The sequence below is a fragment of the Siniperca chuatsi genome, linkage group LG5 (assembly GCF_020085105.1).
Source record: "Siniperca chuatsi isolate FFG_IHB_CAS linkage group LG5, ASM2008510v1, whole genome shotgun sequence".
In the NCBI taxonomy this organism is placed as follows: Eukaryota; Metazoa; Chordata; class Actinopteri; order Centrarchiformes; family Sinipercidae; genus Siniperca; species Siniperca chuatsi.
The window spans coordinates 19029750-19057009 of NC_058046.1; the positions used below are offsets into that span (position 1 = coordinate 19029750).

Genomic DNA, 27260 nt, shown 5'->3' on the forward strand with positions numbered 1-27260 from the left:
GCCTGGCGGTGGGGGTTGCTGCCACCGCCCCGTGACAATGGGCCAGACACACGGGGTGGGGGGAGAACGGAGGGGCCAGTCTCTCAAAAGGCCCTGCCTCTTTTAATAAAGCGTCCGTCATTCCCTGCTTGAAAAGGCCTCCTTTTCTCTACCTCTCCCCTCCTCTCTCCCTCTCCTGGCTAAATGCTGGGAAAAGCACATCGCTGCCAAAACCATGCAGAGAGATAAATGCTTGTAGGAGAGGAGAAGGAGGGGGCAATGTAGAAAGAAGGCTACGCACTACTCAGTGCCACTGGACCGTGACCTGGGCAAAAACATCACGTGGGATGTCTCTCCTGTCCACAGTATTGAGTTTGGACAGTGATGAGAGCTCCACTGCCAAAGAATGTGGGGCAGGGGACTACGGATACTAATATCCATGAAGACACGACAAATTATCCTGTGGTCTTCCACGAAAAAGGGGACTGCAACGCTTCCCTTCTGGCAGAAACCTCGTTTGGCTCAGCCTGCAGAGAGTAACTCAACGCATCTGAGGAGACGAATGATTATGTATCAGGTTGTAATTGATAAGACCTCCTTAAGGTGTGGCAACATTAAGTGAGTGATGACAGAGGTTTTCTCTGGAGGTGTTCATATAAATAATAATAATACATAAATTTGAGTTTAACACCAATCTTGGTCCAATATACAACTTAAAGAAGTGTGATATGGAAGCGTCCAGTGCACAAACACTGAGAATGGACTTTTCAATGAAGTAGGAGACATCTTGTGTCCAGTAGTCAAACTTTTGAAATTAAAAATATTTGATTATTCATAGATTTTTCAATGAGAGAGAAGATGTAATTTCAAGAATTTTTAACTAGTTAGCAAACCCAATCATACACAAATTATTATTCAAAGCAGATTGTTTTTATGTCTTAAAACATGTCTGGGGGGGATCTTTATGTTCTGAAATATCAAAAACTAAATTGGTATCTGATCCAAAACTCAAGTGATATTTTTGTTTTACTTGAGAAAATATTTGGGCGAGACAAGGAACACGACACAAAGAAAGTCATCAGGCCTGCATTGTGGTATACTATGGCAAACTCAGGCAGGCAGGAGTCTCACTGACCGTCAGAGTATGTGGTTCAGGGAGGTTGCAGGTCATTATAAAGCATAGGCCACACTCCGGTTTTGTAACAGGGTTGATTTAGGTTTGGGATAGAAGTACCCTCTGCACGCTGTGTCAAGCCCCTCTTGTTGGCAGCATAAAGGGCTACAGCTGTCCACGTGTGCTGCTTGTGGTGGTTTATTGCCCGTGTCCTGATGTCTCAGAGAACAGAGACTAGAGTTGAAAAGGTGGGGGAGGAATCAACATAAACACTGATAGTCTGTCAGCTGTCTTTCTTCAACCTGTCACACTCTTGGCCCTTGTCTGGCCCCTATTCTCACTGCCTCTCACACACTAACATGCTGCACACAGATGAGAACCGGTAGGAATTCATAATTTAAGAATTAAAAAAATAGGGACATCGAGGTGGCACAGACAAAAATCACTCGTCTAACACCTCCATCTCACAGTTTTCTGCAGGTCTGGCCCAGAGTTGCAATGCTTCCGGCTTGACAAAGTTCCTGTGTGGGAAGCCAGCTAGGGATTGTGTCTATGTTGCTGCAATATTGACGCAGGTTGACTTTTCGGGAGGAAAGCATGAAACTTCTTGTCCATTTCACCCTGCTGGACAAGGTCCTTACTGCCAGGTGAAAAGAAGTGGCTGGAGACATATGAATTATAGAGAGCAAATGGTCGTCTACACAATCTCCAGGCCAACAGAGGGAGTGGTAGCCAAGCAGCGTCAGGGACTGTAGTCACATTAATTTGGAGAAAGAAAGACAGCCCCAGGACAAAAATTATTGTGTATTCATATTTATAGCTATTCTGAAGACCCTGATTTCCAAGGAGACCAGGGGTAGGATTATGAATTAAAAATAAAATATGCTGTATGCTTCTATGTGACCTTGTACTATTTCAATTTGGCATAATGGCCCTCTAGTGGCCGTGTGATGCTCTGCAGCATCGGCCTGCAGCAGCTTCAAAGAGAGTATGGGCTGGGTCGGGCTGATTACTGCAGCCCTGGCACAAAACTCATACTCACACATAAATACACACACACACACACACACACACACACACACACACACACACACTTTCAACTCCTTATCCTGTGCTTCGACTCCTCCTCACAAGCTACATTCAGCTTGCCTGGCCTCTGAACTGACAGAGCAGCGGTTTAACTCTGCATTAACAGCAGCGGGTGTTAAAACTGTCTTCATGCTGCAGGCAGGTTACATATCACATGTCTGAGCACACGTACTGGCTCATTTCCATATATATACATCATCATACATACAGTACAAAGAGACGCCTCAGGCACACGCGCCTCAACGTGACAAAGCCAGACTGACCTGTGGAAGACAAAAACAGGGAGTTATAAATACTCAGTCGAAGAAGGAGAGCAGAAAACATGAAAGCAATAGAGAAGAATGACAGCAGTAATATGTCAGCGCAGGGCCAGGCTCTAGTTAATCTTCATAAGTGGAGAGATAGCGAAGGGGAAATACAGAGTTAAGATGTGCAGGAGGAGAGAGAAAGAGCCTCACTGTGGACAGAATCTGTCCTCACAACTCTCCACGTCTCCCTCTCTTGTATGTGCATAGTATCTGAGCACTCGCTAAGAACACACGCGCCATAATTTAAAACAAAGGCTCTAACCAACAGTCACAACTGGCCTTGAGTCAGCATCAGACAGGATCTGAGCGGCCAGAACATAATTCAATGCATCTGGTTAATAGATGCAGAGCTGAAGTGGCCCAAGTTTTCAGACTCTATTCAGACCTAATGTACTCTCCTGAAACTACGAGATACAAACTCCACCTGCCACTGTCAACATGACTCTGTTAAAGAGGTACATAATGCAACTCTATCAAAAGTCCCACGATGATATAACTGCACTCTGTCCTTTGAGGAAGAAGTGCAGCAAAAAGAAAAATGTCACCCTACTGTTTTACTGTTACAAATCATGTCTGCGATGTCTAATGCTAAAGGGTTACCTCGTCTAGTTTTTATTTCCGTTAACAATTTCTTGCATTTCATCTGACATCTGTGCCAAATGGGGAGTCTAGAAAGAAACCCCTTCCCTTTGAATGTAAGAGACAAACTAAAGAGCGTCTTAGTACTTACTACTTTACTTTAAACTTAATTTTTTTTTATAGATTTTCTTCAACTATACTGTACAAACTATACTGAACTATAATAAACATTAAAGCAATTGTTATGTGGGCAAGCCTGTATTTTGACCTTTAAATCATCATAGTTAAAAAAGTCTGTTAACGATGATCATCTTCATTTATCAATCATTTATTCTTCATTTACCAGGACTTGTTTCTGTGAATGTGATACAAGCTACAAGAAAGCTTTTTATCAGCAGATTGCCTTTAATAAAAAGGCATTTCTGTACTGAATTCCTTGTTACTTATCAGCCCAGATATATCCAATATAGATATATAAGTAATAAGCTAAAATCTTCAAAAAATATTGCCATGGCTGATGTATTGGTTGGGCTCTTCCTCAGATATCTCAATGTAATATCCTATTAACAGCTGTAATCTGTGGGAAGAAAAAATAATCATCAATATCTTGACAAGAAACTGTTTTTCACCCACAAACCTTTTGGGTGACTCTATATGGCACCCTATGGGTCCTTTACCTTTCCGCATCATGTTGTTCTCAGTGCACTAAGTTTGAAATATGTCTAAATGTCCACTTACAGTATGTCATTACCATTTTACCAGCTTGCCTCAGTGCAGCACCAGCCTTATTTCTCACCATAAAGAGTGTGAGTGGTGAGGGAACAGGAATGGAAAGATGAAAGAAGAGATGGATGGAAAGAGCAAAGAGATAAACAGCACAGCCGAAAGAAGGGAGGATGTCTTCGGCACGGTGGCAACTGTGATGATAAATAAATGCGTCTAGGGAGCTTTACTGAACGTATCCCACAGTGGACGTGCATACATTATCTTCCTCCACAGTTGTATTGACAGAATGATGGCATCTTCATCTGCGCAACTTTGCTGAGTCAGACCCTGATTTCCCCCCTTCCCCGTCTCTCACACACACCATCCATCATGTTGTCTACACTGAAGCGGCAGAGTGGCTGCCTGCTGCATATATATGTACCATGCTGCTTTACACTTGAACACATGGTTCCCACACCTTCTTAAACATCAAATTCAAGGACACAACATGGCATAGTTTGAGACACAGATCAAGGTTAATTACTGTAACAACACTGAGAATTTTTAGAATGAGAACTAGCAGGCATTACAGAAGATCACAGAAAACAATTAAAAGAGAGGCTTCTCAACTGTGCTGCTGTTACAGTGATAAGTTACAAAAAATATCAAAATATATAAACTATATAAAGCACTACATAAAGCACTTTCAATGACCCATGTCTATTTATGTCTATTTTCAAAAACTTTCAAGGCCTTGATAATTTGTCCTCAAATTGACAAACTTTCAAAGATTTCAGCAACCTGTGGGAACCCTGACAACAGTTGATTTCTGCTGCCTCAGGGGCCAGATACTGAGCTCCCTGGTGTATCTGAGATTGATGTGTTAATAAATATTAAATATAAGTAATTAAGGGAGATTATAAAACTGATATCAATTACTCCACTGCCTAATGCTGCTTCACATACACTCACAGATACAGACACACTCATGTACGCATCAACATACGAACACACGCATAGTACATGCAGGTGTATAACACACGCGCTCACTTACATTCAACACACACAGATGCAACTCACAGCAGCCTTCCATATGCAGGCATTAAACTGGGACTGAACAAGGTCGTGCAACTCGTCGTCCAACCATGTGGGGTAAAATGTGATGGTGCGAGAAGCCGGCCGTCATAGTGAGGTGGTTAGATTATGAGCCAGAGGTGGATACTGGAAGAAGAGATCAGTTGTAGAGGTCTGCAGCTCAGTCCAAGCCTGACAGGGCCCTAATAAGGGTTCAGGTTGAGGTGGGCCTAAAACATACATATTACTATAACAAATAAAATTACAATTATACATTATTTACAATGCATACTTATCATTTTGTCCTTGTCTTATACATCCACCACTTTGCAGCAGAATCACTTTGAATCCCACACTAGGAATCTGTGACTTCAGATCTCACTGTTTTGTTTCAAAATGAGCTGTTTATATCACATTTTACTTTGTCTCAACTCTTAACTTGATTTCTTGTTTATTATTATATACATAAAACATATAAAAATTACATAATATTACAGGTACAGGAAGCGTAGATATTTGTCTTTCCTGTTCTGGTCTGAGTGGAACACCAGCTGTGCAGGTTTAGCTCTGAAATGTCGAGCAGAGAGTCTGTCTGTGAAACATTGAGCAGATGTGTCCTGGCCTTTGTTCAGATTTTTTTCTTGATTTCAGTCATACTCTCCATTCTCATGCAGTCTTTATAACTGCTAATGTCAACAGGGTGGAAGAAGGAATGTCAGGAAATTTGTGGAGGACTTGGACCCGTGCACATTTTTACACCAACTGTACATACACCTAGCCAATCTCGGCAGAAAGTGGGCATATAAGATTGTCCATCGCAAAGGAGTTTTCTACAGCTTTCACTTTTCGACCAGCACATCTTTTGGAGTATATTTGCACCTTTACCATGCACTCTGCACATTCAGCTAAAACACATGCACATGCACTCATGCACGCACATTGATGGTTGCTCAGTCTCTCTCTCTCTCTCTCTCTCTCTCTCTCTCTCTCCTTTTGTCAAGTAAAAATACACACACAAACTCAAACTACTGATGACGAAGGTGTTTAAGATTAGAATAGAAAAAAACAAAACAAATGGTGCTGTTTAAAAGGTCAACCAAAGTAAAAACTGTTCGAAGTGGGTAAAGTCATGACTTAAAGGCAAATAACGCAAAGCTGAATTAATATAAATAAAATACATTAGAAGAGTAAAATAAGTTAGTGAGTAGGGTTGAGTTTAGGAAGGGTCACGGGAAAAAACAGGTTTAATCAGATTTTGAAAAAGTCTTGACATGGCTTCCTTGAGTCCTTGTGCGTAACAAGCTAAATATTCAATGTATCTTCACATTGCTTTGAGACAAAATAAGTACATCATCATCTTCTGTTCAGTTTCAACTGCTATTAACCATATTTCATGATCCAGTGACCTGCATATGACAAAAGCATCACATTTTTCATTTCAGCCTTATGTTTATCCTGTTGAGATGAAGTCAGATTTGTACATTTATTCGTGTACTAGTGTAAAATGTCTTGTGCAGATTTGTGACATGTGCTGGGGGATAGAGTTGTGGACCAGAATATATAAGTTTGCAGCACTTACAGTATCATAACTGTGTTCACTTACTGTTTATAAAGAAAATGTTGCCACCTGCAATGCAACATGAACTCTTACAAATTTTTTCAACCCTGTATAGTGAACCTGTTCTGTTGGTGTGGTCTGCATTTATAAAGCCATTTAGGTTATAGTTATTTGGGATGGCTGCATTGAAAGTTTACTTTGTAGGCTAGATTGTTCCCATGAGGCATCTCACTGTTGCAAAAAGCCGGGAAAGATCAGTTCTTAATGGGTCAGCAAGACCAGGAGAGAGAATCCTTCTTTCGTGGCTTCTTCCCAAAGTTGGTATCTGGCCAACTGAGACATTATTACACAATTTCTGCAGCTATGTACAAAGCCCCCTCTACCTTTAATCTGAATTCGGTGAAGCTGGTATCAATAACCCTGGGACAAAAATGAGAGTTACAATATTTGAATATGCCACGGCCTTTCACATGTAAATTAAACTCTGCCCCCCTAGCCGAAACAAATTACAGCCAACTGCTGGTGGCTGGACATGAATGGGCTTCCTAATGTAGTCTGCATCTACAGTGGGCTGGGGAGCAGCTGGAAAAAAGAAACTGAGACGGGTGAGAATTTATGTCACAGTGCAGAGTGTGACAGTTTGCTTTTTTTTCATATTGTGTCTGCCATGCAGCCGTACTGTGACGAATGGGGCTTGGCTCCCTGAGCATCTGTCTCCAAGGACTCACTGAGGGGTAATTAGAGCTGTGGGATGATAAGGGATATTCTCCAGGCCCACTAAATATTAATGGTGCCAAAGGGGACGGGGCCTTTACACAGACCTCTAAACATCTCACAATTCGGTCGTACAGGAGGGGGTGGAGTGGGACGGGGCGTTTGATGAAGCGTTAGATTTTGGTGTGAATTAAATCAGCCCTCAGGGAGAGAGTCATGGTTTGTGAGACCAGTTTGAGGGTTGCTGAGAGCTTTATATCACAAAGCTGCTGACTGACCAATCTGCATGTTTCTAAATGCTTTTGGACTTACTCGGTTCTGACAGCTGAGAACAATAAAATTAAGCAGGGGGGAACTTTAAAGGAAAACTGTGGTCTATTACTCATTGGGTTTTATTTTCCTTGCTTCGGTTATAATAAGATTGTTTTCACCATATTACTTGCTGACATCTCAGAGCACAGCAACTTTGCTAAAACTAGGTCCAACAGGGTAACAAACACGGTGAGAACGGTCAGACAACCAGGATGTAAACAAATCTCCAGGTTGGTCAAATTGATTTGAAAAAAGGAAGAAGTGAAAAAAAAAGTAAAATTATTACCCAAACTGTTTTCTGTGAACATCCATCACAGTTTACCATGAATCTATCATATGAACTGGATATTAGACTCCAAGATGGCACCCATTCATTGACTGAAAATTGTTCGCCTAGCGCATGAGCCAAAATAGTTTTTTGTCTTCCTGGTTTGCATTGGGATGACATCACACACATTCAAAAAATCTTTTTTCTCGGCTATGAGAAAGTTTTACAAATATAAAACGCATCATGGATTAAAAATTCAGAATACAAAGAGTAGTAACTAAACTTGATCGTAGTTGGTTTTACAGATGTCTTTTTTATAATGGTGCTTTACAGGGAAAATGCTTTATCCGCAGAGGATATTTTGGTTGCAGTGCCGTGGTTGGCCACTGGGACAAACTGGCAGCAAGGCTGACTGGCTGATAGATTGAACCGATGGCTGGAGCTAAAAAAATTTAAATTTAAAAGTTGTAATAAACTGTAGTTTTCCTTTTCCACTGTATCACTCTCAAGTAAACACTAACTGAGGAATCAGACACCCTGTTGCAGGGATTTGGTTTATGCTGCTGCTGTTTTTCACTGCTTCTGGGTTGGCTAAGGGCCAATTAGCAGGACTGGGCTCTTCAGGACGATCTATCACTGCACCAATCTTTCTCTCTGTGTCTGTACCCAAGTATGTATCCACTGTATTCTATATTGTACTCCCTCTCCTCACTTATTGTCATTTATATTATTTGCAAACAATCAGTGGGTCCCACTTGCTTACCAGGTTGGTACTGTTTGGAAACCTGAAGAACATTAAACTGGGTCTATAGTCCCAGGTGCATTGAGTCTTTAGCTCTAACAGGATGGTGTACATAGTCCTAATTGACAGATAAAGACAAACAAATAATATCTTCTTTCACTCATTTACACAAAAGGTAAAAGAAAATTCAAAAGAAAAAAGGAAAAATACAATTGCCCAATGCACACGCATCACAGAGGGAAAGATAACACTCCATATTATTGTGTGTTCGCCAATGGCCAGGGGAAACTGTGATAATATACATACTTATCCACTTGCCTTCTATGTGTTACCTTCAGTCTGTGTTAAATATGTTCACCCCATCTTTTTTAGCCATTTGTTCTTATGTCTCTGCACTTCAAAATGGTTTACTTTGTCAGCTGAAAATGATTTAGGTTCAGTGATGCTCCAGAGTGTTTGGGAGCAATAGGTTAAGGAATTTGACATGAGAGCAACGGGGCAGCTAGGATTCGAGGGAAAAACATCATGGCCAAGAGTCGTCTGGAACAAGTTTCCCAGCAGCATTATTGCACTCAGATGATCTCTCCTCCACAGAGTAGAAATGGATTCAAGATCATCTACAGGTACTAGAGTGGTGCAATAAAACCTTTGGCAAACGTATCCCCGACTGTTTAAACAGTTAAAACCAGACAAAACACAGGCACAGCACATGACAAACAGTGACACGGGAAATACACAACAGCCACAATACACAAACACGACACTGGCACATCAAAGGCACGGGTTATAGGCAGGCACAACCACAACATCTAAAGCAGAAGACACCACAATGAAAAATACACAAACACAGACTGAAGCACAGACACAACACAGACGGAGATGCAGACGGACATTCATAACAGATCTAATACTAATACACAGACTGAAGCCACGCACAGATGGAAATAAAGCATGCACACAAACACACTGATAAGAATAAAGGGCTTAACCCCCAAAACACACATATCCCTCACACACTTCCTGTTTCCCTGTCACTCACTCACACATACACACACACACACACACACACACCTTGATTTAACCCTAAACATGAACACAGTGGTACAAATGACACAAGCATATTTTATAAATCAGAAGAACCCACAGGAAAAATACTTGGACTGTTATCTATTATCACTACTGTGAACCTGTGTTGTGTGGAGTACTTTGTGTAGAAGCCTACGCAGACGTGCTAAAACTTGTATCGAGTCGATAGGAAATATATCAAATCTATATTTTGCCCGTGGACTCTTGCCATGTAATATGCTCTGCTTGAGAACATTAACTTCAGAGAAATCACAGACACTGATATAGATGTCAATATAGATACAGATACACACTCATGTTATATTTAAAAATGTGGAACTAAAAAGAAAAAACGCAAAAGAAAAACAACCAAATTAAAACTAAAGAATCAGCAAGTTAGTACAATACGTCAAGCAAGGACAGGAATAAAGAAAAAGCTCCAGCCTGATCCCACGACACCTGACTGAATCAGCTCACAGCACAACAGCAACACTAGAAATTCAAAGGAACCAGAACTACAATACCATAAGCAACACACAACAAAAACAAGAGAGATAAAGATAAAAACAACAACAACAGCAGAGCAACAATAGTGACACACACTTTAAGTGACAGGTACAAGATGGTCATAAATACAGAATATATAAACATATAGATATATAGAAATAGGAAAATCCAGATATACGTGTTGCAGATATTTACTTCATCATCATAGTGCCATACTCCTTGGCCATCCGGCATCTCAGAGCTCACACTACTGTCCTGATCGATTAGCCAGCGATGCACGGCGTGGGCCTAAAAGAACACACGACATAAAGACAGAGCCCAGTTAATCGCAACAGTGAGAAGCAGAGAGACGGAAAGACAGGAAAGAAGAGGGTAGGGAGAGGTGGGGGAGAGGAGAGGAGCAGAACGGACAGAAAACAATGGCAAGGAAATGAAAAGATTCAAAGAGGAACACAGGTGAACATTGTATTGAGACACAGGTAGAAAACAAGGTGGGGGAGGGAGGGAGAGGAGGAAGAGAGCAGGAAGAGGAACAGCCCCACCCTATCCCATCCCACCCCTGCTTGTCCAACCCCTCCCTCCCCATAAAACATTCTCCCTGTGGGAAACAGGTCAGGTTAGGAATGAGTGGTATGAGCGTGAGGGCATGATGCGGCACGACACAAGGACATCACACATACAGTGATGAGCGCTGGGCAACGCCACACTGATGGCAATGGAGAAGGATCTGGTGTTGATGGTTTGTGGCTCACAGATGGATCAGCTGTGTCGATGTGGAAAGCTGCAAACCTACTGTACGTAAACACCGGAGTGATTCCTTTATGTCACGCTTGTGCAAGTGGCATCTGGACACAGAATGTAGTGTACTTACTCAGAATTCACAAATAGAAATGTGCAATCACGTATGTGCAGTACAAAACACACCAAATAAAATATCTTTAACACAATAACACACAGAGAAAAAAAAACATACAGTAAGGCCGAGTCTGGCCTCTGAATGAGATGCACAGAGAAACAGTGTATGTACTACTATATTTCAGCATTGTCTTATAGCAAAGAAACTTTCTTCATGTGACCAGTAATAAATATACAAAAGCAAGAATGGTTGAAACAACAGTAATTCATGAAAAGTTGAAAAAAGTCTGTGAGCTCCAGACAACAACCAGATAACTGTTTTTCCCAGAAAGGCACCAAGACTGTCTGCTCCTCTCAGTGAATCAGACAGACAGACAGACAGAGAGACAGACAGAGGGGAGGTTTCAGATCAGATCTGCTCACACTCCCTCTGTTGAGATTCAGATCAAACACATGCTGTAACCAGCTCTAGTCCTGGTCACCCTGAAACACGCACACACAACAAACCCCATCTGTTACTCTTGACTGTTGTCGTGTCAGCACCAAAAACAACCGAACACAGCTCCTTTTGTGACGCTCGCCGCCCCTGTGCGGCAGAAATACTTGTCAAGATTTGCAATGGGGTGAAATCGCAGAATCCAGGGATTAATTACCCTGTCATGGCTGCTACTGCACATTTACTATTTACTTTACGCCAGCAATTTTACAGTACTTGTGTTTTTGAGATGCAGTGATGCGGGCTGTCATACCATGAAACTGCAAGACAACATTTATTTTAGACTGAAGGGCCATTTAGCACACAAACTGTTGACTGAAGGAGAAAACTGTAGATTGGCTTCTTTAACACAGAACATGACAAGAGAAAGTGAGGATTTTACATGTGCACATGTACAGAAATACAACCATTCACACACACATTTATGTATTGCTGTACTTGAGATCCTACTACATGCCCATCCTTAGCGTAGGGACAACACATCTCAGAACTAGCTTGTAAGAGGTATTCATATAAATTCTCAAGAAAAGTGTCAGAAATATATGTGTCAAGAATGAAAAAGAGAGCTAGAGAGATCTCCTTTCTCACCTCTGCACAGGCCAATTATGGCGTGAAGTGGGAGATGTCAGCAAGGTGTGGGGGATGGGTTTTCTGAAAATATTCAACCATCCGACAAGCAGTTCTGATGAAGTATACTGGCCCCTTTAAACTTTATCCTTATGTAAACCTTACCCAAACTTAAATTGTAACCCCAAACCAAAGTCCTAATCCTGCACTAACATGACTTGTATCTTCTACTGTAACCTGAAGTTAATCGTGATTCTAATTTTAAGTGTAAACCAAAGTCCCAACCTGAAAAAATCCTTTTAAAGAGAAGAGGAATGGACAAAATGTCCTCTTCCCTGAGGATTTTCCTCATCTTTCTACGCTTGTGAGGACATGCGATCCCCATAAGGACAGAGATACAAGAAACACACACACACACAAAGAGGGAGCAGGACCTTCTGTGTCAAGTGGTGTGTCCGTGAAGACAGATGCTTTAGCTGCTAAACACATAGCAGGGAAATGGAGGACAACACACAGAAACAGACGGAGTCACCTCAAGGGTACAGTGAATCAGAGGGTGACAGCAGAGGCCAAAGCCTCTGTTAGGACACCTGAAAATAGACAGAACAAGCAGAAAGGGGCAACTACAACGTACAACCAGAAAGCAGTGTAGTACATGTGCTATATTTGATCCTCTTTTTTTTCTTTTTCTTTTTTCATTTCTAAGCATGAATGAGCACTTTGCATGACGTGAAATATTTGCAGTAATAGTGCTCAGTAACACTGTCTGTGTATGTCGCTGTGTGTGTGGTGGGGATTGTGTGTGTGTATGTGCACATGGGCATCATCCGTAGAGTTTGTGGTGAGTTACAGAGCGTGTCAGCTTAAACGAATAATTGGATTAAGTAGCAGACGGCTAGTGATGACAGGGAGAGAGGGGTGAAGGGGTGGAGGAGGAAGAGGAGGAAGAGGAGGAGGGGGGAGACAGAGTGAGGCAGAGGGGGAGAGAGGTGTTGATAAGAGTAACAGGCCATTTGCTGTGGAGGCTCTGGGAGCCTCAGGGCAGCGAACACGCAGAGCGAACTTAAACCGTTGTAACGCTGTAGATTAGAGGGATAAAGGGATAACACTTGTAGTCTCTGGACAACTAACTAGCAGCCTTTTGGCATTTGGGTATACTTTACATTAAACTCCAAAACAAGCATAAGACAACCAGTATGAGTCATGTGCAGCAGAAAATAAAAAGGACACATAATTTTGTCTCTGTTGCTTTATGTGCTTTTAAACCGTCCTGATGGCCTTCTGAGTAGAGCCACTATGGAGGATGTTACCTCTCCACATTTGCAGCTTATCCTTCATAGTGTCAGCTGCAGAGGAGAACATAAACCTGAGGACAGGAATCGAAAGAGAGACGAGTGCAAGTCAGAGGAAGGCGCATGTTAAAGAAAGAGAAATGTGTGTGAGAGAGAAGTGGAAGAACGATTAGAGAAAGGGGCACTGATGATGCTTTCATCATTTATTGCGCATTGACACAGATGACCTCAGGCGGAGCAGAGAAATGGACCAGGGTCTGAGAAACACTTTCACACAATAATGTATTAGAACATATAAGAAAATGTGCTTCTACTGGATGAAACCACAGAAACAGTAAAGAGGCAAAAATGTGAAATTAAAATACATATTTGTCATGTATACCCAGCCAGGTCCCCCACTTTTTTGCAGACGACAGTCAAACTGTATCAAATGAGTTTTTGCATAAAATTTGAAATTTACATGTTTTGTTTGTTAAATAGGTGCAGGTTGGGTTAAAAATGGCATACTGTATATTATTGCTATATGACAATATGATCTATTTTCTCTTCTCTTTCTTCATCAGTCACACAAAAAGACACTGTTGCATCTACATGAAGTTGTAGACTACGACTGCTAAACTGTGGCTGCAGACAACAGCTGCCCTACATGATTTCAAATATACTACACATACTGTTATACTGACAGTCAACATAACTTGCTGTGGTAAATTTACAACAGGCACACCAGAGATGATCCCAGTCCACCTCAGATCAGCAAATCTGATTTAAAGTCACACACAAGAAATATGCACAGATGAAACAGTGCGATACAAAAGCAGCCCACAACAATATCACATAAAACACATCACGCATGTCCAGATTAATTAGCCTTCCTGCAGTTACCCATACAGACAAAAGTTTACTTTACAATATGAAAAGCTGTTTCTTATAGTGGCACCATCTGGGAGACTGAGAGACATTTGATAACAACAAAAATGTGCAAAATGATGCTGTCTTATGAGGTCTTAAGTGATCTATGTGAAGTGTGCAGGGCTGTGACACTACAGGCTATGTATATACAATATGCCACCCTGAAATGTTTTAAATCATCACATGACTGTAATGGACTAAAACAATATCACAAGTAAAATCTCAGAAATCTGCATAAAAAGACATTTGGCAACAGCTGGGTGCTTCCTGTACTTGGCAGAGGTGACAAAAAACAAAGAATTCATGATTTGTGAATATACATTTTGAAGTATCAAATGAAATCATGAAACAATAGTTACATAACATAATTTTGTTAGTTTGTAGTAGTGTTGGAGTTTTTAAGGTTTAATCCTTTTTTTCCCCCAATTTTTTGCTTTAAGGCATGGTCTCAAACCTCTAGATATTTTTTTTAGTGAAAAATAGACAAAAAACCTTTGCAGTATATGGGCATGAGCTAGGAATGGCCTGAACTAATACTTAAAGGAAGCTTTTGATTTTACTAATTGATCATTTCCTAAATAATAAATTGTCCTGTAGGTTGTCCACTCTTTTTTCATATTAAATAAAAGTCTTTTCATAACTGAAATCAATACAAAGCCATAAATATATCAAAATCAGCATAAAGACATTGTTAAAACTCGTGGCAGGGTTGATTAATATACACGGAGTATTGTTTAACTGGTTGAGCTGCTGGGTTTCAAAAAACTGACTGTGCGCACATAGCTTTCATTAGAATAAGCGCTCCACAGGGAGAGACCAGCTCTCTGCTGCTCAATGGACCTGCACCTCCTCAATAACTCACATTCCCTCTGTGAGAACAGTGAGAACAATAAGGTACAGAGGAGCTGTGATATACAAATGACCATAGCATTAAGAACCTTTCTCAAAACACCTATTCATCAGTCCGGCTTGTTTTAGCCCTGCAGTGCATCAGCTTCTCTCTTGATCGTCCACCTTCCTGTCCGTTATCCTCAAGTGCAGGATATACATGAAGTGATCAAGCTCTAATGCCATGAGTCAAAGTAGGCCAATGCCTGGCTAGGTCCTTGTGAAACGCTGACACAGTATCTAAACTAAATGGACCCTTACTAAATTATTCAACTCCTGAGAAAAAAAAATCAAGTGGAGTTATAACAAGACAGCATCACCACTGAGGTGCTGGACAGTTAAGAGCTCCTCTCAGAATCCCATAAGGTACCTGATTTATCTCGTTCTTATTAGAACATGACTTTAGTGAACACATCACGGGAAGTGTAGACTGTAAGAGGACAGTACACATAGGTTACATGAATGTGGTGTCTATTAGCTCAACAGGAGCTTAGAAAAGTGCATTAAAATACAAACTAGGAAGGTTAAGGAGGTATAGAATCTATTGACACTAGGGCTGGGTATTGTTTGACAGTTTTCAAAACTAGTGCTGATATCACTCCTGAGTTTCGGTTAGCACTTTACAATACTTCACTTACAAATGTGTGTAAAAAAATTCTCAAACCTAAAGCTGGGCGATAAGTCAATACCATTTATCAACTTTCAGTGGAATCAAACAGTGATTATATGATTGAGTGCATGAATGATTCCATGCAAACTGCAATTAAAAACTAATAAAATACATTATTAAAGTTGTTGTTTTACTTGAGTGAAAGGCGTTTGTGAATACATTTGCCATTTCATGATAATCATACTGTATATTCGTACTGGAAAAATATTCTTATCAGTATTGTGACACTGATTTGAGCCATACTGTGCAGCTTTACTCAAGACTGGAAATGGTATAAAGTACAAAAGTGTTGGCAGCTTTTATAGTATCAAAAAGTATACTTTTTAAGTATCAAAACAACAATTAGACTTCTGATATAAGTATTACATAATTAGAAGTGATACAGCAATTGTAAATTTGGCAGGGTTGTTCCATATAGAATGAAAAAAAATGATGGTCATCCAAATACATTATTGATTTCAAACTCACTGGGGCTCTGAGTGCATCATGTAGCTTACCTATGATTTGATGATTGGACTGCCCACAGCACTGTGGGTGCTTTTAGTATCAAGATTAGCTGCATCTTTCTTACTAGCAAATACATGAGTGACAATGTGTCAAATGGATTCAGAGCCCAAAATACTAATAAAAAAACAAAAGTGGTCTTGATATATGGACTCACAGCGCATGCTACAAAACTCCTAGTATATGTTATGATATTATTATGGAACAAGTTAATCCCTGTGTGGAGAGATACTCAGCTAAATAAGTAAGACACACTTTGCTGCATTATAAAAAAAGACTCTACCCCCACCCCACCCCAAAAAAACAAATACATAAAACATCACTGCTCGAAACACCTGAAATGGGTGAGAGGTTATATATGTAAGTAGGTTAAATGAGTTCAGATATAGAGGAGGAAACTTCCAAAGTGACAGAGAGTTAAGAGACAGAGTGAGAATGAGCAGGAGAGCTCTGCAGATCTCAGCCTGATAAATAATTCATGACAGAGAGCTGCCAGCTCTGTGTCCAGCAGAAACCACCCGGAGCTCCATCAGCAGAGGAGAGGTGGTTTCTGGAGGGGCACAGGTAGAACTGCCAGGTGGGATGAAAGGGAAAGATGGTGCAGTCACCTCCACCTATCACCTCTATGCTCTTTTTTTCTCTCTATCTAACTCTCCATCTGGGTTCACGTTCACTCTCTACCTGTTCAGTACAAGCTTGTGTATGAGCATGTGCAGTCATCCTCTTCATCCTTCACAACATGATAAAGAATGATAACTTTAAAGCAAATAATCCCCAATTACAAATGTAGCTACACAAATAATAAAGTAATGTCTCACATGTCACAAAAATCATGAAGACAAACACTGACTGAAAAACACTTCACTGGATATTTGCCTAACGAGACCAGCCTCAAAAATTACAATAGCAGACCTAATGCATTATGCAGTATAATAAGGTGTTTCTGTTATTTTGTCCACCCTGTCTGATTCCTCCTGGTCCCACCCTCTGCTCTGAGCATGTAAAGGTCAGAGGTCATTTGAGCAGAAAGATTAACATCACAGCACACAGAAGACAGACCGCTTTGATGTTCTTTGCAGTGGAGATAAAGTACAACCTCTTCTGATCTTCAGCTCTGTTTGTACCTTTTTTGTCTTCCTCAGAGAATACTTATCTTGAGATTGTTGAGGCGGTGAGTGGAGGAGTCTTTTTTTTTACAAAAGAACCTTTTGAGAGCCTGGGTATGAGCACCTACGGACACCAGTATACTTAATGTAAATATTTAAAGGGCTGCAGCAAAACCTGTTAGTGTCAGTAACCTGGAGTCATCTTTTGTTACTTTTCTTTAATAGTGGAAGATTCATAAAAAACACCAGATAAAAGAGAAGAAACTCAGACAAACCAACAAAGGACTATTTAATTCCAGGCAGCTACAATTAAATTTCAATTATGTACAGTGTTTACTGTAGTTGGAGCACTCTGAAGCTGAACTGTGACAGAGTGAACAATGTTTTCATGTTTTGTGTCTGGGACTTGTTAGGTTTGGACTGAAGCTTTGTAAAAGAAAGAAGAGATGAAAAGAAAGAGAAGACACAGAAATGGACGGTATGAGGGAGAGAGAAGCCAGTTTAAATTTCTTTATAAATTTTATCAATGACATTTAGCTGCACCCCTGGCTCTCCCTCCTATTTTTCTGCTCTTTCCATTGAAAACCGTTGCTCTTCCATCCCAGACTATTTTTATCCAGCATTTCATTACCATAATAAAACACATGCATGAAAAAAAGATAAACTCAAAGAGACAGCGCAGCCAAAAACTTGGATTTGGGGGGCTTATTTTCATCTTTCTTTCTTGTCTTCTATTCTTTTATGTTGCTCTTTTCTTTTTGCTCAGAGAAATGGAAAGAGACATGTCTTTTCTTTCAGCCTGTGCCTCATTATGGTGCTTTTCAGGTCTGCTCTTTTGTATGGGGCCAGCCCAGAGCCGTGCACAGGCATAGCGGAGCAGCCGGTGGATTACCCAGATTCACGTCAACACTTCGACAGAACCACCAACCACTCCAGCAAACGCCCCTGCCAAGTGTAGCATGAACGTTACATGCTTTAATACGTGTAGCCAAAGGGCCTTGCCAAGACTAAACCAATAGGAACAGCTGCTGTACCGCAGACATCAGCGTGAACAATACATCTAGGTCTTTAAACCAGGGCACGGCTATCGTGATACTGGACAGAATGTATCGCTGCCCACTGATAATCAGCATGCAGTGTGTAGTCTAGCCACACAGCATCACGTCTCAAACTGAACGCCAATAAGATTAGATATTCAGAAGTGAGAGAAGTAATTTTTTTGTCACTGAAAAGCCTGTGGTCATCGTCTGCTTTTGAAACAGAAACACAACATGCGCCGTATCTTTGCTTAACATTTGGCCTATAATAATATGTTCTCAAATAATACATGTTAAAATAAATGCATTATGTTTAAGTACTGTATAAGATAACCCGATAAATACTGGATACATACATCTGCTGAGGTCAAAATTGCTATATAATGCTTACCTATAAAATTAAAGGAAGAAATTATTCGCAATTATTATTATTATTGTATCACTTTAACACATAATCTCAACTTTATTTGTGTCTATGTTTTTTATGACAATTATAATATAAGCTATCTTTACACCCAGAATGTGGTATTTGTTGGAGGCAAAGAGATCTCATCACACACATCCATATATTAAAGCTGTTCTAATCAATATTTTAACATTTACAATGGATTTAATGACTATGTGAAATGTGAAAGGTGTCGCATGAAATGACAAACCCACAGATAATTAACACCAGTTCCTCTCAGCTCTACGACTCCTTGTAGCTTATTGTTAACTCATTGTTTTGGATTTATGAGACACATATTTCCCCTAAAAGTTGGCGGAAACCAAAAATTTAGATAAAAGGAGAGTGAATATTGGACTTACATTCATCAGGTGGACATAAACACAACTCCAAATTAATGCTAATGTTGTTCCGTATCTGATGAATATGTAAATATGCAAATGCTTGCTAAAAAATTCGTCATATCAACTTTATGAAGTGATATGTCGATGTTTACAGCGAGTTTCTGCTGACCCCAAGTGGCCAAAAAGTCAGTTAATGCAGGTTTAATAACACAAAATAACACACATTTGAGTTTCACACACACACACACACACACACACACACACACACACACACACGCTAGACAATGAAGATGTCCTAGGCTGCATTTTATGTGTATTTGTGTGTGTGCTTGTTCATGTGAGCATATACTGAACTGTATATGTGTGTATGTGTGTGCTCAGCAGTTGAGAGAGTGGAGCTGGACGTTCAGGTGGTCATCTATGAGAGATGTACTCTCACCTTCTCCAGCTCCCTCTTGGGACAGAAAGACGGATGCCACCTCTGTCACTGCTACATGTAGCACTCATTAAGCCCCTCTGCTGTGGTAAGTCACTGTTTGTAAACTCACACCTGTGAGGTGATTTACAGCAGCTTCGACCAGGACTCTGACTCTGGGGACGACGAAGACACAGCGGGTTCAGGTGGGTACGGAAGAGGCATCAAGTGGGAGAGGAGCACACCTCTCCGAGCTGGAACTACCTGAGCTATACGGACTATCGCCTCTTGAGGCACAAGTGGTATTACAACAGGACGGGCCGGGGCTAACAGCTTAGCACGCTAATTTCAGTAGATATCTCTGCAACACAATACATAGACGTCTTTGAAATGATGTCAGCACTGTTACTTCTTCACATTTTGTTGATATGGTTAGTTAATTTTTTGAATGTTTTAAAATAAAATTCTGGCCATATCTTACATATTGCCCCTTTAAGGAATTTCATATTTGAAGTGTTTCTCTCAAGCATTATATTCAGACTCACAACTTTAAATGTACCTGAAGATGTACATGCTCACCCAATATCTCTGGAATTTCCAAGAAGCAGTCCTGAGACTGTTCACACTGCGGTGGCATAATGTGGATAGGCAATAAAATCCCATAGATAAGACAAAACTTTATTGCAAGTATCCTTGATTAGATTCACAGTGGGGAAATTTAATCTGAAGGGTAATATTCTCAGGAGGGGAAGGGACAAAAACAGCAGCCAGCGAGCTGTGAGGCTGAGAGACAAAGCATTAAGCCCATCCAAAAAATCCTAAAAAATGGATTTGTCTTCCTAACTTTTAAAAAGAGAAAGGCTCCGAAAAGCCTACAGAGTGGGCTCTTACACCGGGAAGCTATGATGAGGAGAGGTAATTACATCTGGAGAGCTTTAATGTAACACCTACAAGCATGGTGTGAAGGTTTGCACCATTACCACCGTAGCAGTCTTTTGTTTGATTCACTCACAAGATACTGAAATATATTTATCTGGGGATACTGCACCCTCACAAATACACCTGCTAGCAGCATTAGCTCATCAACAGTATACTTTTACTCACAAAAACTACATAAGATTCAAAGAAAGCTGATGACTATGCTAAAGAGACTACAGTACATGTTAATGTTAGCAGCATGTATTCTAAAAGAGGACAAAAGAGGAGGCAGCAAGCTGTCTTGTACCACACTTGTCATAAAACACATGCAGATAGGGTCAAGAAAAATAGTATTATGATTGGCTGATTTGTGTTATTTAGCTGGCAAGGAAAGGAGAAAAAGCTGGTTTAGTTGATGTTAAGAGCTTGAGATGAAATTCCTCCCTCTCTTTCTTTCTTTCCCTTCTGTTGTTGATGACTCAGCCCTCAGGGAGACTTTTCTATGAGGCCAGCCCCGGCTTGGTTTCAGTGGGGCTGGAAGCGTACTGCTTCTGATGGCAAAGGTTTGTGTGTGAGTATGCACACTACACGTAAAGTAAATCTACTGTAATGCTACAAGATAATGTAATAAAATGTACATACACATTTACAGAAGATGTTTTATCAAGATAGAATATAGCGTGAGAGGAGGGAGAGAAGGAGGATGTCAATATGAACTTATCGCATCAACATCTTAGCCATTCATCATACCACCATTCATTTCTACAACTCACTCAGACAGGACAGTGCTACAGCTGTGACAGCCCTTGCAACAAGTTATAATTTCAAAGGCCAAAAAAGCGTTTAGCATTATCGGAGGAGCTCCCTACCGGGGCGGCCGAGTGGGTTTAGTGCCACCACCCCATGAATCTGACAGCCGCGGTCACACTGGCGGAGGATTACCTTGCGGTACACCCCCGAAGCCAGACACCGCAGGACCGCCCCCTGGAGGCTGCCCAGCCAACACCCGCACTGCGGAGAAGGGGCATTGGGCCGCTGCAAGTGCCACCTTCACGTCCCAGCCCCTTACCACGCTCTAACCCTCTCTCTTCTCTCTCTCTCTCCCTCCCAGGGTCCAGCTGCTACAGGCACTGCTCACGACCTGCAGGGAGCTCCTCGAACGCTGGGGCAGGAGTGCTGGAGGTGTGGGCAGCCCGGATACTGCCGATGTGACTGACCACTCAAGGAGGTCGGACAAGTGATTCGGCTTGCCGGCTCTCCGACACCTTCCCCCAGCCCAGGGGTGACATACCGCGTTCCGGTAAGAATCCAAGGGAGTATACACCAGGCAATGGTGGACTCGGGCTGTACGCAGTCCATTATTCACCAGAACCTGGTTCGACCCAGGGCTTTGGTGGAGGCTTGCTGGGTATGGGGATGTTCAAAGATACCCTGTAGTGCCGTTGGAAATTAGGGACAAAATTTAGTGTTAAGGCAGCAGTTAGTACCCACCTGACGCACCCCCTGATTTTGGGTTTGATAGGCTAGTGAGGCACTGTGTGGGGGTGTGTGCACAACCATCAGGGACATGGGATGTGTGTGCTGTGCTTAGTGGCAATGCAAGGTTGTCCGATGCTACAGATGGGGAGGGAGAAGGATATCGCTTTGTGCTTCTGTTGTGGACTACGCAACCCAATATCCCGAAGCAGTGCCATTGTGCATCATCTCTGCAAAGAGAGTGGCGCAGGCACTGTTTCAGGTCATCTCCTGAGTCGGGATCCCGAAAGAGATCCTGACTGACCAGGGCATCTCATTCATGTCACGCACACTGAGAGAACTTAACGGATTATTGGGCATCAAGTCGATTAGAACCAGTGTATACCACCCTCAGACCGACGGAAGAATTAAAGGCCATATGGTTCTGTGTGAAAGTGAATGATGTGTCACGATTTGATGCCTATCCAATGCCTCGGGTCAACGTGCTCCTGGATCGGTTAGACTCGTTTTTTCACAACGCTGGATTTGACCAAGAGCTACTGGCAGATTCCCTTGTCTCCAGAGTCTAAGGGAAAGACGGCCTTCTCCACTCCATATGGGTTGTATCAATTTACCACACTTCCGTTCGGGTTGTTTGGGGCGCCGACCACCTTCCAATGCCTAATGGACAGAGTGCTGCATCCGCATGCTGCATATGCGGCCGCCTACCTAGATGACGTTATCATCCACAGTGACAGCTGGGCGGAGCATATGCAGCGTGTGGCTGCGGTGCTCAGGTCATTGAGGGTGGCCGGTCTCACTGCCAACCCGAAGAAGTGTGCGGTTGGACGGAGGGAGGCACAGTATCTGGGGTACCATTTGGGCAGAGGGCAGGTGCGCCCCCAGGTAGACAAGACGGCTGCGATTGCCACCTGCCCGAAGCCCAAGTCAAAAAAAGAGGTATGGCGGTTCCTGGGGCTGGCCGGCTATTACCGGCAGTTCATTCCAAACTTCGCAGAGCTGACCGGTTCCTTGACCGATCTCACCCGGAAGGGTGCCTCAGATCCAGTCCAGTGGACAGAGCGGTGCCAACTGGCGTTCGAGAGGGTAAAACAAGCCCTCTGTGGGGAGCCTCTCCTCCACACACCTACCTTTTCTCTCCCTTTTGTTCTGCAGACTGATGCGTCGAACAGAGGAGTGGGGGCCGTTTTGTCCCAGCAGGTGCAGGGTGTCGACCGGCCGGTCGTATACATCATCCGGAAGCTGTCAGAGAGGGAGGCCAGGTACAGTACAATCGAAAAAGAGTGCCTCGGCCAACCGGTGGGCGGTCGAGGCCCTGCGGTATTACCTGCTGGGGCGCCCATTCACCCCCTGTTCGGGCCATGCCCCCCTCCAGTGGCTCCACCGCATGAAGGATGCCAACGCCCGGATCACACGGTGGTATCTGGCTCTCCAGCCTTTTAATTTCAAAGGCTCCCTGGCCTAAGTCGGGCGGTGGAGGTATGTGGAGGTGGGTATGGGTAGCTGTCAGCTGCAGAGGGAGAGGTGGTGGAGTTGCTCAGGTGAGCAGCATCAAGGAGAGGTAATTGGCACAGCTGAACCCGGTTAGCTAATTATGCTTGTAATAAGTGTTTGCACTAATTACAAGACAAAATGATTGGAGATGAGTTTGAGAAGGAAGGCAACATAAATATGTTTGGGATTCACATGTGGTTGGGCACTAAAACCTGTGTATTTTCATTACTAATACTCTGTTGAATATTCTTCTGGTTATTCAATTAATCATTTAATCCAAAAACTCTCCATCACAATTTCACAATTTCACCAGATCTTCATACTGCTTCTTCAGCAGAACAGCCTAGAACCATAAAATATATTACATTTACACTGATATAAAACTAAAACTGAGAAATCCATACAATGCTGTTTGGCATTTTTGGTTGATAAATGACTTACACGATTACTCAAGGAAAATGGTGATACTGTAGATATAGCTCGCTTCTATTTGTCTCAAAACATAGGACATTTACACATCTCTCTTTCACTGTCTTTCACACACACAGCCCTGCAGTCCTTTTACACTTTCATCTATCTGCCTTATTGACACACACAACACTTAATCACACCTTAATCACTAAACACACGCGCACACACACAGCTGTTGAAAAGCCATTTTCTGTGTGTTCATGAAGAGGGCACGTTGAGTTCCTCACTGCAGCTCTTTCCTGATTCTGTAGTCAGCACTAATGGCACGTGGCTTAAACCTACACCCATGTGCACACTAGGACAGGAGATACACATACACACACACACCCTTGGACATACCTTCACACACACCCTTGCATTAATACAGCTCTACTGCACATATGACCTGTACATACACAAAGAGGTCCATGTAAAGAAATGTTCATTTGCTCATACACAGTCATACAAAGCAGGCAAGCCGAATGCATCTAAAAATAGCACCCTATTGGCACCCCCACTGTCATCATTATTCCTTTCATCGTCCTTATCAGCAGTGGGGGGCTCATTCAGTTGGTGGACAGTCAAGCTGCTTTCATGGAGCTTTCCTCGCCTCTCCATCGCCACTGACATCACCATACCCTCCTCATACCCTCTTTTCAATTCTTGTCCTCCGTCTCTCCTCTCTAATATTTACATCTTGCATCCCTAGGTCCCTTCCCCTCTCTTCCTCCCCCTCCCTTTCTTTCTCTTTCTCTGCCTGCTTATTGGGAAGCACTGATGAGTGACACCCACCACAGTGTGGAGAGAAAGAGATGAAGGGGGACAGGAGAGCACATCCCAGAGGAGAACCTTTATCTTGGCAGAATAGACCCACTGATACAGAAGATGTAATGACGTCAACCATACCATAACAACAGATGAAACAAGGCAACAGGGGGAAAAAAGGGGAGGGATGAGATGATGAAACAACACAGAGAAGAACAATAGAGGTGAATGTGTTACATCGTAGATGGAGGAGAATTGCCACAGTGCTCAGTCTTTACAGGTTGCAGTCTAACCCTCTGCAGTAGATATTACACGTAGCTAGCTTTCATTTCTGTAGTTTCACCAAGAAAAGGGGCTCCTATAGGAAAAAGCTACTTAATCAGGTAATATCTGTATCTATTAACAGTAACCTGAGTAGAGCTGCAAGTATCAATAATTTCCAATGTCAATTAATCTGCTGATTATTGTCACTTATTATAATTGTGCCTGAAAAATGACTTAAACAATTAATCGATTATAAAAATAGTTGCTGATTAATTTTCTGTCAAATTGACTAATTGTTTCAACTCTAAAGCTAAGAATAAAGCACCTAAGCAAATAAGCAATAAACAAAACAGAACAGTCCTAGGACTAGTATGTGACTTGTTGGGATGACATTTTGATACACTGCTTGGCTTCAAAATGATCATAAATAAGATTTATAGAATATTTGCTTATTACATGGGTTCTATAGTTTATTAAACGTGGGTTATAATGATTATAGATACACACGCATATATACATGGAAGGAAGAAGTTTTATTCACTTGTAATATCCAGAAATGATGCATGGTGCTGGCTCTGGATGTGAATGGGCTCTAAAAGTAGGTTAATAAACCTAATGTTGAAAAATGATCTGACAAAAAACTAATTGGCTGACAGTGTTCTTTTGAAGAAGTTTACTTCCACAAAAATGGAGAGCATCCATTTTATGCTGTCAGAGCACCAGTCTGGAAGGTCTGAGGGTAGTCTGGGTGGATGAAATGTTCTAGCAAACTGTTTGCAAACACAGTTTATGAACACTGTCTTTTTCTGACATCTTGATTCATTTTTCTCTGTAGTGTCCAAGTTCGTTTCTCTGTTTTTAAACACTTTGTCTATATACCTGCAGGAACATGTCCTTGAAAAACATGCAAGCTAAGATCCCTATTTTTGGGACACTCAAACAGTTAATCTGTATGAAGATTGCAGTTCCTTTTCTTTGTGGTATATTACAGACTGTGAGTTGGGGTAAAACCTTACAGACTCTCAACCCCCACTGCACTCTACATCTAAATTAACTTTCCTCTCGCATTATTCGAGCAAGAGGAGGCATATACAATAGGAACTCCCCACCACTGCACACCTGTGGCCTGAGAAAAACACACTTCTGTTCACACAAAACATGTATTCCCCCTCAAAATGGGACACATACCAACTGCAGAGAAATCCCTAACCCTCAGCAAAGCCCTCTGAAACAGGAAGAGAGCACTTGAATCTGGATTTGATGGAGAAGAGTGGCTCAATGTGGTTGTCAAAGCTGAGAACATATAAAGAAGCACACATGGAGAGGCTGGGGTCAGTTCAAGGACTAAAAAGAGAGAAAAGCAGAGGAGAGTAAAGAAATGTGAGCGTCTTGAAAACTAGAGAGCTGGATGGAAACAGAGAAAAGAAGTACAAAAGAGAGCCGAGAGGTGAGAGCGGAAAGGTTTGAATGTGATGAGAGCGAACATTGTAACTGAAGCTGTACACGATGAGAGGTGTCAAGAGAGAGAAAAAAAGCGAAAAGTGAAAAGGTGATACACTGTTGGCCCTACTGAAGGAACATATTTGTACTGGGAGCCACAATGTGTGGGAAAAGACTTTGAAAAATTGAGAATAAATTATCATCAGTGAGAGGTGGGCTACTAAGTACAAATAGTGTGGATCAAAGCAAGAAGGACTGATAAATCAACAATTTGTTCAGTAGTTTGAAGTGAGGGAGGACATGGCACGCTCTGAAAAAAGCACAGAAACATCTAAGAAAGAGAACAAAACAAACATCACTTATGTGCAATAATCTAAGCAAAATTGCTTCAATAGTGCTGAAAGTATACAACAGCCTCAGAAAATAGCCTTATCAGCAGGTAAAAAACAAAGTCTATAACCAGAAGCAATGTCTCAAAATAGGTCCAACCTTAGACAGCACACTGGATTCCATTTTGAATAAATGGAGCATGAAAGAGGGATGAACAGCCAAACTAGATACCCACCACCCTACACCCTCCTCAATCTGCTAAAAACACACACATCTTTCCCCCCTCCCTCTGTCTTTGTGTATATTTCTTTCTCATATTCAAATGCTCGCTCTGTTATGCTCGGTGTTATTAATCTCTGTCAAACTCATCCTTCTGCCACTGATGCCGGACATGTGTTCTCACGCAGGTACTCTTCAGCTCTGACAAAGGTGTCCTTCATGTTTCAATAGCCCTGTTGTCTGTGTGACATAGATGGCATGTACATAAAAAATGCTCTGCATATGTTAACCACAATGCCATCCAAGCACCATTACCTTTAAAGGACAAAAATATATATTGAATTCATATATATAAAATCAAC

The 27260-nt window shown here is 41.8% G+C and overlaps 1 protein-coding gene and 1 long non-coding RNA gene across 4 annotated transcripts in view; one reads left to right on the top strand and one right to left on the bottom strand.

Moving 5' to 3' along the window:
- ank1a (ankyrin 1, erythrocytic a) overlaps positions 1–27260 on the bottom strand; it is a 95871-nt gene that overhangs the window by 46140 nt on the left and 22471 nt on the right. For 2 of the 3 annotated variants that reach the window (XM_044197115.1, XM_044197098.1), the window contains exon 2: positions 10210–10302. The exons of the other annotated variant lie outside the window; for it this stretch is intronic. In XM_044197115.1, coding sequence (XP_044053050.1) covers positions 10210–10302 — 93 coding nt within the window. The remainder of the gene's footprint in view (positions 1–10209; positions 10303–27260) is intronic. 3 annotated transcript variants of the gene reach the window in all.
- Positions 7–25554, top strand: LOC122876593. Its single transcript, XR_006378097.1, has 3 exons — positions 7–556; positions 21572–21760; positions 22668–25554. It is a non-coding gene; the product is annotated as an uncharacterized LOC122876593 (long non-coding RNA).